This window comes from Squalius cephalus (genome assembly GCF_949319135.1).
Source record: "Squalius cephalus genome assembly, chromosome: 3".
NCBI lineage: Eukaryota > Metazoa > Chordata > Actinopteri > Cypriniformes > Leuciscidae > Squalius > Squalius cephalus.
Genome location: NC_137124.1, coordinates 1,584,218 through 1,602,710, shown reverse-complemented (window position 1 = coordinate 1,602,710; position 18,493 = coordinate 1,584,218). Strand labels below are relative to the sequence as shown.

General features: G+C 38.6%; 1 protein-coding gene across 1 annotated transcript; it reads right to left on the bottom strand.

Annotated features, from left to right (window-relative positions):
- Positions 1-4,169: 4,169 nt before the first annotated feature.
- LOC307154972 (uncharacterized protein) lies at positions 4,170-7,668 on the bottom strand. Its single transcript, XM_079865222.1, has 7 exons — positions 6,075-7,668; positions 5,910-5,974; positions 5,617-5,798; positions 5,396-5,508; positions 5,245-5,309; positions 4,968-5,146; positions 4,170-4,788 (listed from the first exon to the last, which is right to left on the bottom strand). The coding sequence occupies exons 1-7, from the start codon at positions 7,455-7,457 to the stop codon at positions 4,697-4,699; spliced, it is 2,079 nt and encodes a 692-aa protein (XP_079721348.1). The 5' UTR covers positions 7,458-7,668; the 3' UTR covers positions 4,170-4,696.
- Positions 7,669-18,493: the final 10,825 nt, after the last annotated feature.

Genomic DNA, 18,493 nt, shown 5'->3' with positions numbered 1-18,493 from the left:
AACCATCATAAAATTATAAAAATCCATCCAGTGCTTTTTTTTTAATCTTCTTATATGTTTTCCCCCATCTCAAATCAAGCCGTTCGATTTTGTGACGTCACACGGTCGGACGCCCCTCCCACAATTGTTGATTGACAGCAGCGTTTCAACACAGACCCGCCCTCGCTCATGAGCGAGCTGTCAATCATTTACTGCCATTGTTGATACACTGGAGCACTGTCTATGAGCAGAATGGCGTAAGCGATTGTGGTGTTCTGCTCTTGGGTGTAATGAGGAACACAGCATCATTTGATGTTCCTAAATCCGAACCGCTGAAGACGCAGTGGCTGAGTTTGTTTTCGAAGGGAATATTCCCCACGATCATCGTCAATGCTTTCATGTTTGCGCGAATCATTTCTCACCAGACTGCTTTACAAACGAGGGTCAGTAAAGCTGGTTTTAATAAGAAGCTGCTCCTGAAAAAAGGATCGGTACCAACTATTCGTGTTCCTGCTGCACCTCCAGAAGAAGAAGTGAGTGTAACATTTTATTAACCTTTATATTAATATTTATATTAATCTTTGCAAATCGCTTGCTGCACGCTTCACAATGAATGCGGCTGTTTACACTCAGGGTACATTACGGCATGTTTTCTATGTACGACGTTCTCAATATAATTCATAATCCCACGTTTATAATGAACAACGCGTTATGGTTATTGTGTTATTGTGTTAGAAACGGTGTGCGCACAGAACAGAGGGGCGGGGTGAGCAAAGCTCATTATCATTTAAAGACACATGCACTGAAACGGCGTGCTGAAAACAGAGCTGTTTTTGACCAGGTAAAATTAGTGTTTTCTTACAATACTAATGAGAATTTTTTAATTAAAGTCTATTACAAACTTTTAAGTTAGACCCTAAAGAATCATATTAGCTTGTACAAAAATGGCATTATATGACCCCTTTAAATCCTTCATTTTAAAATATGCTGTGCTATATCCAGTTGCGCACTTTCATATTCATATCGTTTTCACTGTGTGCTGTATGTAATATTAGCTTTACCTTGTCTTTATTTGAAAAAATATGATTACCAGTGCACACAAAATTACCAGATTACTGAGTGCCCTATTACAGTGTTTACTTCCTTTTTATTCACATATTCATATATTTTTAAACAATTACTTCATTTGTGAAAAAAATACTGTAGTAGGTTTGCAGATTCAAGAAGTTGCCATCTAAAGTATAAGCATGTTTATTTTAAGGATTTATTTTCTGATTCATTTTTCTAAAGATATCGGCATCGGCCATCAAAAAAACAAGATCGGTCGACCACTAGTATTTACTTATAATAGCATTTCTGAAATTATTTGCATGCTACATGTTTCCATGCACCCTCATAGTGCGATTATAATGAGATTTAGCGATTAAACGTACCCTCATATACACAATACTTTAATCACTTGAACTTGAACTGTGTGAAACTGATGTTTGAATGTTATGGCTAGATGCTTCGCAACCGTCAGCCAATCACACTCCTCTTATGTGCTTTGGAACGCATTATACAATCAATAGCCTGCATTTCAACATTTATGAGGAAATGTCGATTAGTGGACGGACATTTCATTCTTACCTTTATAATCTGAAAAGTCCATTCAGGATAAACTTGATGGCAGTAAAATATGTGAAGCGTGAGGCAAGATAGCCCAGAATTCTGTTTACCCGAGGTTTAGAATGAACAATATCAACTGTGAAAAGCCTTGTGTTATTAATTTGGCTGAGTTTTTGAATTGCTTGATAGCCTGACTTGCATTAGAATAGTATAAAGAATATCATGAGGACTCTATTGACGTTGGAGATTCCTTTATGCTGATAAGGATATTTTTACTCCTGTTTGTCATTACAAACATTCTTATGTTAACATTGATGACAACCCTGATTGTGTCCCGGGGAAGATTTCTCAGGTGAAATATGATCCTGTTTTCACCAGCCTGATAATGCAGTAGGGCAGGGATCTTCAGCGCTTCAACACTTATTCAACTTTTGCTTTTCAACTTTCAGGGCAAAAGTTTACGTTTTTCCCGACATGGAGCAGGGACCGGCGATACAAAATGTGTCAAATAGAGCTAGAATTTTACCGTGGACAATTAAGAATCAAATCACTGAGTATGTGAAATTAGTGCGTGTGTAGCTAATGTGTAACACTAATGTGTGTGCAAAATTACAATGGGGAGCTGCATATCTCTGGGAATAAACCATACAGGGCCTTAAAATGAACTTACCAACAAACAAAAAAAGGTTTGTTAACAACCAGAGATATTGAGGTATTTTTAATACTACTTGAGTTACAGGATGCAGACTTTGGAAATATAATATTTGTGTTGCTCAGACAGGTATGTTCTATGATTTAGAAGGAAACGAGATGCATATCTTAGTTTCAACATTATTTGTTCTTCAGACAATCCTCTTTAAAAGAAAAAAGTATCAGCTGTACGTAAAGTCACCTTTATTTATACAGCGCTTTTTACAATACAGATTGTAGCAGATCTAGAATAAAATAGCATCATAGTCCAGCTTAAGTAAGTTCAGTGATGCTTCTTTTCTGTTGTAAGAATCGAAAGTTATTAATTCAGTTTATTATATATATAATCTGGATCCGGCTGACTACATCATGCATTGTGGTAATGTCTAGACGCAATCCTTTAACTGATTTGAATTATAGAACCTTATAATGTTATATGTATGCTAGGTCAAAGAGATGTGTTTTTAGCCTAGATTTAAACTGACAGAGTGTGTCTGCTTCCCGGACAATGTTAGGAAGACTGTTCCAAAGTTTTGGTGCTAAATAGGAGAAGGATCTACCGCCAGCAGTCGATTTTGATATTCTAGGTATTTTGAGATCGCAATAGACGTGAAGGACTATAATGCGTTAAGAGCTCGCTCAAGTACTGCGGAGCTAAACCATTTAGTGCTTTGTAAGTAATCAGCAATATTTTAAAATGTATGCGATGTTTAATAGGGAGCCAGTGCAGTTTTGACAGAACCGGGCTAATATGGTCATACTTCCTGGTTATGGTAAGAACTCGAGCTGCTGCGTTTTGGACCAGCTGTAGTTTGTTTATTAAGCGTGCAGGGCAACCACCCAGTAGAGCATTTCAATAATCTAACCTTAAGATCATGAACGCATAATCTGACTGTTGGCATTGAGAGCATATGCCGTAGTTTAGATATTTTTAGATGGAAGAATGCGGTTTTACAGATACTAGAAATGCGGCTTTCAAATGAAAGATTGGTATCAAAGAGCACACCCAGGTTCCTAAATGATGACGAGGACTTGACAGAGCAGCCATCAAGTGTTAGACAGTATTCTAGGTTATTACATGCAAAGGTTTTTTGTCCAATAGTTAGAAAATCAGTTTTTTTTTTCTCAGAGTTAAGAAGTAGGAAATTACTGGTCACCCAATTTTTTATATCAGCTATGCATTCCATTAATTTTGTGAATTGGTAAGTTTAGTTGGGGCAAAATAAAGAGCGGAGTATCATCAGCATAACAGTGAAAACTAAACCCATGCTTCCTTAAAATATCTCCCAAGGGTAGCATGTACAGGGTTAAATAAGAACAAATAGCATAGATAAATACAATATAACAAAGTTACAAATAAAGTAAGGCCTGTAGTATTCATTTCAGGTACAAAAATGTAATAATTAAATGTAAAATAACACTCGTCTTCACTGTATAATTTTAATATAGAGTATTTAATATTTCTTTCTCAACTGTTTGCGTTCACTTAAGACATAACTCACTGTGTATACAAGAATACTTGTTGAGATGGGTATTTTAACATAATTTTGTATGTGTGTCCATCCAAGTGCAAGGAGAAGTGAAAGAGGCATCAATTCGGAGTTTGCGTCTGAAATGCGCCTTTCTGTGTGTGTGTGTGTGCATGCGCTTTTGGTGTGCCCGGCTGTGAGTACAGATAATAGCATGCGAGTACCGAATTAAATACTCCTTTGACTCTTATAGCGCTGGAATGCTTTTTTTTTTTTTTTTAATCTTTGAAAAAGCCAATGAATCAAAGAACTAAACAGAAACTGGGATGTGGGAGGAGGGACCTGATGAATCTGATGATTGATATGGCAGCAGGAATATCAAAAATAAAATAAAAATCTAAGAAGGGAAATACTGAGAAGATGGCATTTGGTTACTAATTGTACTGATAGTTTTTTATTGATAAATAAATAAATAAATTAACAACTCTAATGAATTCCAATAGTTTTATCAGAGTTTATCTGAAACCTTGAAAAAATATATGCTTTTTTAAAATATTACAGAGATAGTTATACATTACATATATATATATATATTTTACAATGGTATTCAGTAGAGAATGAGGTTGACATGTAGCTAGAAAATACTTGGTAGATCATTAAGTTCCCCAATTACCCAATTGCGCATCCAATGCAAACATGCAATACATTGATGAATTTAGAGAAATGCCCTTTGATTTACAGATTAAACTAATCATAAAATATAATTGTTAATTTTCATAATAGATAACAAATGACAGAAAGTACTTGTATGACTAGGCATGGTTCAGCCTGTTCTGAAGGGATAGAAGCTGAAATTCAATGTATTGTCATTTTCAAGGTCTAGTTTCCGTAGGCATCCTTCATTTGAGCAACATTCAGACCTGTCTGAATCAGTTATTGTGGGATTATGGTCAATCAAACCAAGGAACCAGAAGTGACACAGCAACTAGAACTACAGCGGTCAACACACTGATCTTGCTGCTGACTTCAGCTGATGAAAATACTGCATTACAAAGAAAGAAGAGCAGAACAAACAACATTTATAAATATGTATCATTCACTGTCAATGTGGAATTTATCTAAAGCAAATCTTTAGTTACATGACGGTATTAATCAAAGTATAAACACTAATATGAGCAGACAGTATTTTCCTATAGTACAAAATTAAAGTGCAACGCTTACCTGTGCCATTTATCACAATTTCATATGTGAAGATCTGGAAGGGTAACGAGTTGTTTCTGGCTGCTCGAACAATAGTGTTCACTATCTGGGCGCTGTTGGGGAGAGCTGTGTTCGCTGCAAATGTAAGATCCATGGAGTTTCGGATTGAGGGTACACTCCTTGTTTTTACACTGGCATCACTAGAGAGAGTTTCAAATCAAAATTCATTAATTAATACTAAATGCTATATGTCAAAAGTTGTATTGAAGAACACGCAAGCATACACCCACATGCATACCTGAAGTTTGTGACGGTTATGATGCTGAATGATGCAGGGTAATCAGCAAAGAAAAACGGTTCAAGCTGCAAAACAAGAGTCGTTTCAACAACATTAGTTTTCTTTTCATAGCATGTTACCCAACATTCTTAAATAGACACTTCACACCTACCCCTGTTTTTATCATCGTAGCCCTATTGTTAAATTCAGTTGAACTTTTAATTGAAAGAGCAGCCACAAAGGTTCCATTAGTCAGGATGGTCACTGGAATTATCTGCAGTGATTCTACAAAGGATTAAAAAGTAGAAAACAGTGTATCAGGTGGATTTTTCAAGAGATGTTAACATCGAAGAACTCAAATTTCATGTAAACTGTAATTTACTAATAACTTACTGATAACAGCAATAGAGGTCACATCAATAGTAAGGTTAAAGCCTGAGTTTGGATTTGTAGCTGCTTCTTTTAGCGTCTGCACTATTTCACTGTTGCTGGGGATGGGTTCATTGGAGATTTGGTCAAACACTAATTCAAGCTCTGCCTGGACATTTTGTTCTGCTCGGATTTTGCTAACAGGTCTGAAAGGAAACACATACAATTTACATCTGGCTGTGTGGAAGACATGAGGATTTTGTATTTTATATATTTTGTCTTTTATATGTTCAGTAAAAAAAAAAAACGAAACCCACCTGAAAGCAATCACAACAACTCTGATGAAAAGAGGTCCATACTTCAGTTTATATACTTTGTTACACTGTGGAAGAGTCAGATTTGGCAATGTTATTAAATATTGTGTCATAATAAAATTATTTATGTATTACATTTTAATTACATTTTAGTTGCTTAAAACTCACCTCAGTTTCAACTTGTTTTGCTAGGTTCTTAAATGCCTCACTTGCCGTATTTCCTAGATCTAAAGTAAAACCTACAAAAATGATCATCTCTATGGTTACAACTGGTGGAGGGCGTGTTGGAACTGCTGTTGTGGTGGTGGTGGTTGTTGTTGTGGTTGTTGTTGTGGTGGTGGTGGTGGTTGTTGTTGGTGTTATTTTTGTTGTGGTTGTTGTTGTTGTTGGTGTTGTGGTTGTTCTTGTTGTTGGTGGTGTTGGTGTTGTGGTGGTTGTTGTTGGTGTTGTGGTTGTTGTTGTTGGTGTTGTGGTTGTTGTTGTTGTTGGTGTTGTTGTTGTTGTTGTTGTTGGTGGTGTTGTTGTTGTTGTTGGTGGTGTTGTTGTGGTTGTTCTTGTTGTTTGTGGTGTTGTTGTTGGTGGTGGTGGTGGTGGTGGTGGTGGTGGTGTTGTGGTTGTGGCTGTTGTTGGTGGTGTTGTCGTCGTTGTTTGATTGTTGGTCAATCTGACTGTGACTGTAGTTGTGAGCGGTGCTGTTGTTTTAAGTAAAGGCTTGGTTGTTGTGTTGGTGAGTTGGTTTGTTGCATTAGATGAGGTAGTACTTGGAGATATAGAATCTTGGGTTGTAGATGTAGTTATAATCTGTGTTTTAGTTGTAGGTTTCAATGTATTTACTGTTGGGAGGATTGTAGCTATGGTGAGTTGGGTTGGTGTTTTAGATGGGGTTATAGTTGAAGATGTAGACTGGGTTGCAGTTGTTGCCAGTGTAGTTATTACCTGGTTTGTAGTTGTTATGGCTGGTGAAATAGTTATATTTGCCTGGGAAGAAGCTATAGTCTGTGTTGTAGTTTGAAGTGTAGGCTGAGTCACAGTCATTTTAGGTGAGGTAAAGGCTAAAATTGTTGGTTGGATTGTAGTAGCTCTAGGTAGGGACGTAGCTATAGGCTGTGTTGTGGGTGTAATCATAGGCTGTTCCAGAGTTGTATCAGGGGATGAAGATAAAGCATTTATTGTAGTTTGGGTTGCAGCAGATGTAAGCTGGGTTGTATCGATTGAAATTAGTTTTTTAGTTATTTGCTGGCTTGTAAATATAGACTGGAATTTAGTTGTTGTAGATATGGGATATAGTTGTTGGGATGTAGCTGTGGTTGGGGCTGTATTTTTAGGCTGAACAGTAGTTTCAGCTGTAGACTGGGTTGTAATTGTTGTGGGTTGGATTGAATGAGTTATAGGTTGGCTTGAAGTTGTAGATTTGTCTGTAGCTTGAATTGTACTGGTAGGTTGGGATACATTTGCTTGTTGGGCAGTAGTTGTAAGTTTTAAAGGGGTTAATGTCTGTTGGGTTGGAATTGTTGGCTGTTTACTTGTAGTTGTTGCAGGGTTTGATGTCATTGTTGACTGGATTGAAGTTGATATTGCTTGGGTTGTAGTATTGGTCAGGGTTGCAGATTTGTTTGTAGGTATATTTGTAGCTTGAGTTGTACTCAGAGGTTGGGTTAAATTTGTCAGCTGGATTGATGTCTTAGGCTCTGCTGTGGTCTGGGATATATCTATAGTTATTGGTTTGTTTGCAGTTTGTGTAGGTTGTAAAGTAGTCACAGAATGGGCTGTGTTTGTTGGCTGGGCAGTTGTTGAGAATGTAGCCTGGGTTGTAGCTGTAGTAAGCTTTGATGTAATTGTTGACTGGGCCTCAGTTATAGGTTGGATTTCAGTTTGTGCTGCTTGTGAAATAGTTGCTGTCTGGACTGTATTTGTAGGCTGGGCAGTTGTTGAGAATCTAGGCTCGGTTGTAGCTGTTGCTGGTTGTGATGTAGTTGTTGACTGGGCCCCGGTTATAGGTTTGATTTCCGGTTGTGTAGTTTGTAAAATGGTTACGGTCTGGACTGTAGGCTGGGCAGATGTTGAGATTGTAGCCTGGGTTGTAGCTGTTGCAAGCTGTGATGTAGTTGTTGTTGACTGGGCCCCGGTTATAGGTTTGATTTCAGGTTGTGTAGTTTGTAAAATGGTTACGGTCTGGACTGTAGGCTGGGCAGTTGTTGAGAATCTAGGCTCGGTTGTAGCTGTTGCTGGTTGTGATGTAGTTGTTGACTGGGCCCCGGTTATAGGTTTGATTTCTGGTTGTGTAGTTTGTAAAATGGTTACGGTCTGGACTGTAGGCTGGGCAGATGTTGAGAATGTAGCCTGGGTTGTAGCTGTTGCAAGCTGTGATGTAGTTGTTGTTGACTGGGCCCCGGTTATAGGTTGGATTTCAGGTTGTGTAGTTTGTAAAATGGTTACAGTCTGGACTGTAGGCTGGGCAGATGTTGAGAATCTAGGCTCGGTTGTAGCTGTTGCTGGTTGTGATGTAGTTGTTGTTGACTGGGCCCCGGTTATAGGTTGGATTTCAGTTTGTGTTGCTTGTGAAATAGTTGCTGTCTGGACTGTATTTGTAGGCTGGGCAGTTGTTGAGAACGTAGGCTTGGATGTAGCTGTTGCAAGCTGTGATGTAGTTGTTGTTGACTGGGCCCCGGTTATAGGTTGGATTTCAGGTTGTGTAGTTTGTAAAATGGTTACGGTCTGGACTGTAGGCTGGGCAGATGTTGAGAATGTAGCCTGGGTTGTAGCTGTTGCAAGCTGTGATGTAGTTGTTGTTGACTGGGCCCCGGTTATAGGTTGGATTTCAGGTTGTGTAGTTTGTAAAATGGTTACGGTCTGGACTGTAGGCTGGGCAGATGTTGAGAATGTAGCCTGGGTTGTAGCTGTTGCAAGCTGTGATGTAGTTGTTGTTGACTGGGCCCCGGTTATAGGTTGGATTTCAGGTTGTGTAGTTTGTAAAATGGTTACGGTCTGGACTGTAGGCTGGGCAGATGTTGAGAATCTAGGCTCGGTTGTAGCTGTTGCTAGTTGTGATGTAGTTGTTGTTGACTGGGCCCCGGTTATAGGTTGGATTTCAGTTTGTGTTGCTTGTGAAATAGTTGCTGTCTGGACTGTATTTGTAGGCTGGGCAGTTGTTGAGAACATAGGCTTGGATGTAGCTGTTGCAAGCTGTGATGTAGTTGTTGTTGACTGGGCCCCGGTTATAGGTTGGATTTCAGGTTGTGTAGTTTGTAAAATGGTTACGGTCTGGACTGTAGGCTGGGCAGATGTTGAGAACGTAGGCTTGGATGTAGCTGTTGCAAGCTGTGATGTAGTTGTTGTTGACTGGGCCCCGGTTATAGGTTGGATTTCAGGTTGTGTAGTTTGTAAAATGGTTACGGTCTGGACTGTAGGCTGGGCAGATGTTGAGAATGTAGCCTGGGTTGTAGCTGTTGCAAGCTGTGATGTAATTGTTGTTGACTGGGCCCCGGTTATAGGTTGGATTTCAGGTTGTGTAGTTTGTAAAATGGTTACGGTCTGGACTGTAGGCTGGGCAGATGTTGAGAATCTAGGCTCGGTTGTAGCTGTTGCTGGTTGTGATGTAGTTGTTGTTGACTGGGCCCCGGATATAGGTTGGATTTCAGTTTGTGTTGCTTGTGAAATAGTTGCTGTCTGGACTGTATTTGTAGGCTGGGCAGTTGTTGAGAACGTAGGCTTGGATGTAGTTGTTGCAAGCTGTGATGTAGTTGTTGTTGACTGGGCCCCGGTTATAGGTTGGATTTCAGGTTGTGTAGTTTGTAAAATGGTTACGGTCTGGACTGTAGGCTGGGCAGATGTTGAGAATGTAGGCTCGGTTGTAGCTGTTGCAAGCTGTGATGTAGTTGTTGTTGACTGGGCCCCGGTTATAGGTTGGATTTCAGGTTGTGTAGTTTGTAAAATGGTTACGGTCTGGACTGTAGGCTGGGCAGTTGTTGAGAACGTAGGCTTGGATGTAGCTGTTGCAAGCTGTGATGTAGTTGTTGTTGACTGGGCCCCGGTTATAGGTTGGATTTCAGGTTGTGTAGTTTGTAAAATGGTTATGGTCTGGACTGTAGGCTGGGCAGATGTTGAGAATGTAGGCTCGGTTGTAGCTGTTGCAAGCTGTGATGTAGTTGTTGTTGACTGGGCCTCAGTTGTAGGTTGAATTTCAGTTTGTTGTGAAGTTGTTAATGACTGGATCACAGTTGTTACAGGTTGAAATATAGTTGTTGTGAGGGTTGTAGTCTGGATGTTTTTTGTATCCTGGGGTGGTGTTGTAACTGTAGGCTGGCTTGTTGTTGGTTTGGTTGTTGTAATGGTTGTTATAGAAGGATTGGTTGAAGTTGTAGCATCATTTGTCGGCCTGACTGATGTTGTTTATTGTAAAATGAATAATTGTTTGTATTGTAGATTGAATTATAGTTGACAAAAACAATTGAGAAGTGATATTAGTCTCAAATATAGTCTCCATAAAAATTAAATTCAATGATAATTTCCTATTTTTTTTGTGATATCAACTGATTTACTTACCATCCACACTGGTTATATTAAATGTAGTTGTTGCATTAATGATAACTTGTGTGATATTATTATCCTCAGGGACCATGTCCATTATGAATTCCAAATTCATGTCTGTGATTACTGATCCAGAACTACACATAAAAAGAGAGCAAAAGTTTTTTGTTAAAGGTTGTGTTGAATAGTGTGCAAGTTTCAAAATTAGCCTTTAGTTAATGTAATTAGATGCATTGCATTTGAGAAAATATGTTATGTTGCTTGTTTTATGTATATTTTTTGGAGAAGTATAACAGCATAGCAGGTGCAGTGATCAAAAACACCATTTATTAAACAAGCACTGAGATTAGCATAGAGATAGAAATGACTAGGTATTCCAGAGATTACACAAAACAAGAAATGAAGAAATACTCACTGGAACCGAATAACTGTCAGTCTGAGGAAGGAGGTAAATGCTTTTTTAAAGATTGGCTCAAACTGTAGGAAAGTAACAAAGGCAGGTTAAACATTAAGTTATAAAGTTTAAAACATAGAAAATATCCAGTACATAAAGAGTTATGGTGATGAAAATGTTGTTGTATTTACTGTAACAACTATGTCAAAATTTTAGTACAGTGCACTTTAGTATTTTTTTTGCAGTTCTTTCTATTCTGTGTACTTTGTTTGTCTGTACTAAACAACATATTTAATAAAAAGGTATTTGAAAGGTTTCTACACAGCATACTTCATGTTTGACTCTTTGTTCTCGATTTGTAAACTGAGTGGAAGTTGAGTCCAGCAGTGCAGGATTAAACGTTTCATCACTGGTAAATCTGACAAGGACCGTAGTTGTAAGTGGTGTAGGCTTTGTTGTCGTTGTAGTGAGTTCCACTACAGTTGTTAGTGGTTGTGTTGTAGATTGTGGTGCTGTTTTCAAAGGATGAATAAATGGATATTAGTCTAAATCACAGCAAATACATAACTTCTCTTTTAAAACCAAGTCACCAGAATGAAACACAAAGAAGCAGGTTATATTTAAATAATGAAAACCTAATTTTATGACTTTAACGGAGAATGCCAAATAAATAATTTACAAACTAATTTTTCTCCTGGAAAAATATCAATGACCCTAGCACACATTTTGCATTGTCATGCATCACACAAAATACTAAAATGTGGGTTTGTCTAACTTACAAACGAGGGGACTTTCATGCGGAACAGTGGTCACACTGGTAGGTGAGCTCTCAATGGTAGTATCCAGTGATGTCATCGATCCTTCATTATTTGCTGTAGTCCTGGATGTGGTTACTTCAGGTTGTGTTGTGGTCACTGAGGTTTCTTTTCCTTCGCTAATTCCTGTAGAGGACTCTGTTGTGAATGTGGTTGTTAGCCGTTCTGTTATTGCTATGGTTGATTTTGCTGTAATAGCCTTGGTTGATATATCTGTAGCTGTGGGCTCGGCTATGGCATGAGTGGTTGATTCTACTGATGTGGATTTAATTTCTGTTGTGATGGATGAAGCTGACTTATCAGCAATTCCTATAGTTGTAAATTCTGTTGAAATCACTCCTGTTGTAGTTGATAAATCAGGAATCTTAGTTAATGATTTGGCTTCTGTAGTTGAGTCTGGTGTCATGAGTGTAGTTGATTGAATAGTAATTCCTATAGTTGGCATTTCAGTCTCTGCAGTTGAATCTTCCTTAGTTGAAAATGGTGTTGATGTTTCAGTAACACTAGTAGACAATTCTGATGTAAATGATGTTGTTGATTCTTTAGTGACTCTTTTAGATATTCCTGATGTAAATGGTGTAGTGGATTCCAGTGCATTTTCAGTTGTTGATAAGGCAGGGAAGTCTGTTGTTGTTTCTTTTATGGTGGATCCAGTAGTAATTCCTGTGGTTGACTGTAGTGTTGTGGTAATTGATTGATCGGTAACTCTTGTAGTTAGTTCAGTTTCCTCTGAATGTTCCTCTGTTGTAAATGGTGTTGATATTTCAGTAACACTTGTAGATATGTCTGATGGGAATGATGTTATCGGTTCCAGTGTCTCATCAGTGAAGTCTATAGTTGTTTCTTCTAAGGTGAATCCAGCTGTAACTCTTGTGGTTGATTGGGGTTTTGTGGTTGCTGTTGATTCATCAGTAAATCCAATAGTTGCCGGTTCAGTTTCCTCTGTTGAATCTTCCTCTGATGAATCTGTTGTAAATGGTGTTGATATTTCAGTGACACTTGTAGATATGTCTGATGGGAATGATGTTATCGGTTCCAGTGTCTCATCAGTGAAGTCTATAGTTGTTTCTTCTAAGGTGAATCCAGCTGTAACTCTTGTGGTTGATTGAGGTTTTGTGGTTGCAGTTGATTCATCAGTTACTCTAATAGTTGATGGTTCAGTTTCCTCTGTTGAATCTTCCTCTGATGAATCTGTTGTAAATGGTGTTGATATCTCTGTTACACTTGTAGATATGTCTGATGTCAATGCTGTTATCGGCTCCAGTGTCTCATCAGTAGTTTTTTCACTAGTGAAGTCTATAGTTGTTTCTTCTAAGGTGAATCCAGCTGTAACTCTTGTGGTTGATTGAGGTTTTGTGGTTGCTGTTGATTCATCAGTAAATCCAATAGTTGCCGGTTCAGTTTCCTCTGTTGAATCTTCCTCTGATGAATCTGTTGTAAATGGTGTTGATATTTCGGTGACACTTGTAGATATGTCTGATGGGAATGATGTTATCGGTTCCAGTGTCTCACCAGTGAAGTCTATAGTTGTTTCTTCTAAGGTGAATCCAGCTGTAACTCTTGTGGTTGATTGGGGTTTTGTGGTTGCTGTTGATTCATCAGTAAATCCAATAGTTGATGGTTCAGTTTCCTCTGTTGAATCTTCCTCTGATGAATCTGTTGTAAATGGTGTTAATATTTCAGTAACACTTGTAGATATGTCTGATGGGAATGATGTTATCGGTTCCAGTGTCTCACCAGTGAAGTCTATAGTTGTTTCTTCTAAGGTGAATCCAGCTGTAACTCTTGTGGTTGATTGGGGTTTTGTGGTTGCTGTTGATTCATCAGTAAATCCAATAGTTGCCGGTTCAGTTTCCTCCGTTGAATCTTCCTCTGATGAATCTGTTGTAAATGGTGTTGATATTTCGGTGACACTTGTAGATATGTCTGATGGGAATGATGTTATCGGTTCCAGTGTCTCACCAGTGAAGTCTATAGTTGTTTCTTCTAAGGTGAATCCAGCTGTAACTCTTATGGTTGATTGAGGTTTTGTGGTTGCTGTTGATTCATCAGTAAATCCAATAGTTGCCGGTTCAGTTTCCTCTGTTGAATCTTCCTCTGATGAATCTGTTGTAAATGGTGTTAATATTTCAGTAACACTTGTAGATATGTCTGATGGGAATGATGTTATCGGTTCCAGTGTCTCACCAGTGAAGTCTATAGTTGTTTCTTCTAAGGTGAATCCAGCTGTAACTCTTGTGGTTGATTGGGGTTTTGTGGTTGCTGTTGATTCATCAGTAAATCCAATAGTTGATGGTTCAGTTTCCTCTGTTGAATCTTCCTCTGATGAATCTGTTGTAAATGGTGTTAATATTTCAGTAACACTTGTAGATATGTCTGATGGGAATGATGTTATCGGTTCCAGTGTCTCACCAGTGAAGTCTATAGTTGTTTCTTCTAAGGTGAATCCAGCTGTAACTCTTGTGGTTGATTGGGGTTTTGTGGTTGCTGTTGATTCATCAGTAAATCCAATAGTTGCCGGTTCAGTTTCCTCCGTTGAATCTTCCTCTGATGAATCTGTTGTAAATGGTGTTGATATTTCGGTGACACTTGTAGATATGTCTGATGGGAATGATGTTATCGGTTCCAGTGTCTCACCAGTGAAGTCTATAGTTGTTTCTTCTAAGGTAAATCCAGCTGTAACTCTTATGGTTGATTGAGGTTTTGTGGTTGCTGTTGATTCATCAGTAAATCCAATAGTTGCCGGTTCAGTTTCCTCCGTTGAATCTTCCTCTGATGAATCTGTTGTAAATGGTGTTGATATTTCAGTAACACTTGTAGATATGTCTGATGGGAAGGATGTTATCGGTTCCAGTGTCTCACCAGTGAAGTCTATAGTTGTTTCTTCTAAGGTAAATCCAGCTGTAACTCTTATGGTTGATTGAGGTTTTGTGGTTGCTGTTGATTCATCAGTAAATCCAATAGTTGCCGGTTCAGTTTCCTCCGTTGAATCTTCCTCTGATGAATCTGTTGTAAATGGTGTTGATATTTCGGTGACACTTGTAGATATGTCTGATGGGAATGATGTTATCGGTTCCAGTGTCTCACCAGTGAAGTCTATAGTTGTTTCTTCTAAGGTAAATCCAGCTGTAACTCTTATGGTTGATTGAGGTTTTGTGGTTGCTGTTGATTCATCAGTAAATCCAATAGTTGCCGGTTCAGTTTCCTCCGTTGAATCTTCCTCTGATGAATCTGTTGTAAATGGTGTTGATATTTCGGTGACACTTGTAGATATGTCTGATGGGAATGATGTTATCGGTTCCAGTGTCTCACCAGTGAAGTCTATAGTTGTTTCTTCTAAGGTGAATCCAGCTGTAACTCTTGTGGTTGATTGGGGTTTTGTGGTTGCTGTTGATTCATCAGTAAATCCAGTAGTTGCCGGTTCAGTTTCCTCCGTTGAATCTTCCTCTGATGAATCTGTTGTAAATTGTGTTGATATTTCGGTGACACTTGTAGATATGTCTGATGGGAATGATGTTATCGGTTCCAGTGTCTCATCAGTGAAGTCTATAGTTGTTTCTTCTAAGGTGAATCCAGCTGTAACTCTTGTGGTTGATTGGGGTTTTGTGGTTGCTGTTGATTCATCAGTAAATCCAGTAGTTGCCGGTTCAGTTTCCTCCGTTGAATCTTCCTCTGATGAATCTGTTGTAAATTGTGTTGATATTTCGGTGACACTTGTAGATATGTCCGATGTGAATGATGTTATCGGTTCCAGTGTCTCATCAGTGAAGTCTATAGTTGTTTCTTCTAAGGTGAATCCAGCTGTAACTCTTGTGGTTGATTGGGGTTTTGTGGTTGCTGTTGATTCATCAGTAAATCCAATAGTTGACGGTTCAGTTTCTTCTGTTGAATCTTCCTCTGATGAATCTGTTGTAAATGGTGTTGATATTTCAGTAACACTTGTAGATATGTCTGGTGGGAATGATGTTATCGGTTCCAGTGTCTCATCAGTGAAGTCTATAGTTGTTTCTTCTAAGGTGAATCCAGCTGTAACTCTTGTGGTTGATTGGGGTTTTGTGGTTGCTGTTGATTCATCAGTAAATCCAATAGTTGCCGGTTCAGTTTCCTCCGTTGAATCTTCCTCTGATGAATCTGTTGTAAATGGTGTTGATATTTCAGTGACACTTGTAGATATGTCTGATGGGAATGATGTTATCGGTTCCAGTGTCTCATCAGTGAAGTCTATAGTTGTTTCTTCTAAGGTGAATCCAGCTGTAACTCTTGTGGTTGATTGGGGTTTTGTGGTTGCTGTTGATTCATCAGTAAATCCAATAGTTGCCGGTTCAGTTTCCTCCGTTGAATCTTCCTCTGATGAATCTGTTGTAAATTGTGTTGATATTTCAGTGACACTTGTAGATATGTCTGATGGGAATGATGTTATCGGTTCCAGTGTCTCATCAGTGAAGTCTATAGTTGTTTCTTCTAAGGTGAATCCAGCTGTAACTCTTGTGGTTGATTGGGGTTTTGTGGTTGCTGTTGATTCATCAGTAAATCCAATAGTTGCCGGTTCAGTTTCCTCTGTTGAATCTTCCTCTGATGAATCTGTTGTAAATGGTGTTAATATTTCAGTAACACTTGTAGATATGTCTGGTGGGAATGATGTTATCGGTTCCAGTGTCTCATCAGTGAAGTCTATAGTTGTTTCTTCTAAGGTGAATCCAGCTGTAACTCTTGTGGTTGATTGGGGTTTTGTGGTTGCTGTTGATTCATCAGTAAATCCAATAGTTGCCGGTTCAGTTTCCTCCGTTGAATCTTCCTCTGATGAATCTGTTGTAAATGGTGTTGATATTTCAGTGACACTTGTAGATATGTCTGATGGGAATGATGTTATCGGTTCCAGTGTCTCATCAGTGAAGTCTATAGTTGTTTCTTCTAAGGTGAATCCAGCTGTAACTCTTGTGGTTGATTGGGGTTTTGTGGTTGCTGTTGATTCATCAGTAAATCCAATAGTTGCCGGTTCAGTTTCCTCCGTTGAATCTTCCTCTGATGAATCTGTTGTAAATGGTGTTGATATTTCAGTGACACTTGTAGATATGTCTGATGGGAATGATGTTATCGGTTCCAGTGTCTCATCAGTGAAGTCTATAGTTGTTTCTTCTAAGGTGAATCCAGCTGTAACTCTTGTGGTTGATTGGGGTTTTGTGGTTGCTGTTGATTCATCAGTAAATCCAATAGTTGCCGGTTCAGTTTCCTCCGTTGAATCTTCCTCTGATGAATCTGTTGTAAATTGTGTTGATATTTCAGTGACACTTGTAGATATGTCTGATGGGAATGATGTTATCGGTTCCAGTGTCTCATCAGTGAAGTCTATAGTTGTTTCTTCTAAGGTGAATCCAGCTGTAACTCTTGTGGTTGATTGGGGTTTTGTGGTTGCTGTTGATTCATCAGTAAATCCAATAGTTGCCGGTTCAGTTTCCTCTGTTGAATCTTCCTCTGATGAATCTGTTGTAAATGGTGTTGATATTTCAGTGACACTTGTAGATATGTCTGATGGGAATGATGTTATCGGTTCCAGTGTCTCATCAGTGAAGTCTATAGTTGTTTCTTCTAAGGTGAATCCAGCTGTAACTCTTGTGGTTGATTGTGGTTTTGTGGTTGCTGTTGATTCATCAGTAAATCCATTAGGTGCCGGTTCAGTTTCCTCCGTTGAATCTTCCACTGATGAATCTGTTGTAAATGGTATTGATATTTCGGTGACACTTGTAGATATGTCTGATGGGAATGATGTTATGGGTTCCAGTGTCTCATCAGTAGTTATTTCACCAGTAAATGAAACTCCAATAGTTGACATTTCAGTCTCCACTGATGAATCAAGTGTAATTGCTGTTGCTGGTTCATCTGTAATATCTGTGGCTGATGCATCTATGAAATCTGTTGGTGATTTGTCAGTCAATTTTGTTGTAAATTGTGGTATCTCTGTTGAATGATCTGCAAGATCTATGGTAGGGTTATCCAACAAAGATGTTGAAAATTCTTCCATTGTTGTCATTTTCGTCATGTCATCATTGGTTGAGTCATCTGTAAAAAAATAAATAAAATAAATTCCAGCAAAATTTGCTCTGGGCAGTTGATGCAATTGTGTGTGATGAAGTGAACCTACCTGTTAAACCGGTTATAGATTCAGCAGTGCGACTTGTAGTGGATTCCATGGTTATGTCTGCGGGTAATTCATCAATTGTGTTGGTCGTAGAATCATTTGTAATGTGAACAATTGATTCTGTTGTGAAGTCATCCGTTGAGTCTGTGGCTTCTGTAACATTAGTTGTTTGCTCAGCTCTGACAACGGTATGTGCTATTTAAAAAAAGACCAAATGTAAGATAAAGTGCATTTTAACAGAAGTGAATGAGTAAAAACAGTGGGATGAACAATATGACACTCAACATTAATGTGAAAAGACATGAACTTAGGCCTACCTGTTAACAAAAAAATTGTCGTCATCAATGCTGTTCTCCACATCTTGATAGCTGTCAGAATTGATCAGATTTAAACACAACATATGAGAGATAAATTAAGGTATAAAAAATTTAACTTTTTTTTTTGCCCTATAAATGTATTGCCCAGAATTTCTCAATTCTCTCTTGGAATCTCCCATCTGAAACACCTGGTTCAGGTCATGGAGCTCTTGTCTACTGAGCTGATGAGTTGAATGAGGTGTGTTAGATCAGAGAAATATCCTTTCAAAAGTGCCGTGCTTCAGGAGACTCTATGAAACGGTTTGAGAACCATTATCATCCCATTTTCCCATACTGCAGTTTTATCTTAGTGTGACCTAGATACTTTGCAGTAGAGGTCTGCTAGCTGTCTTGAGTTC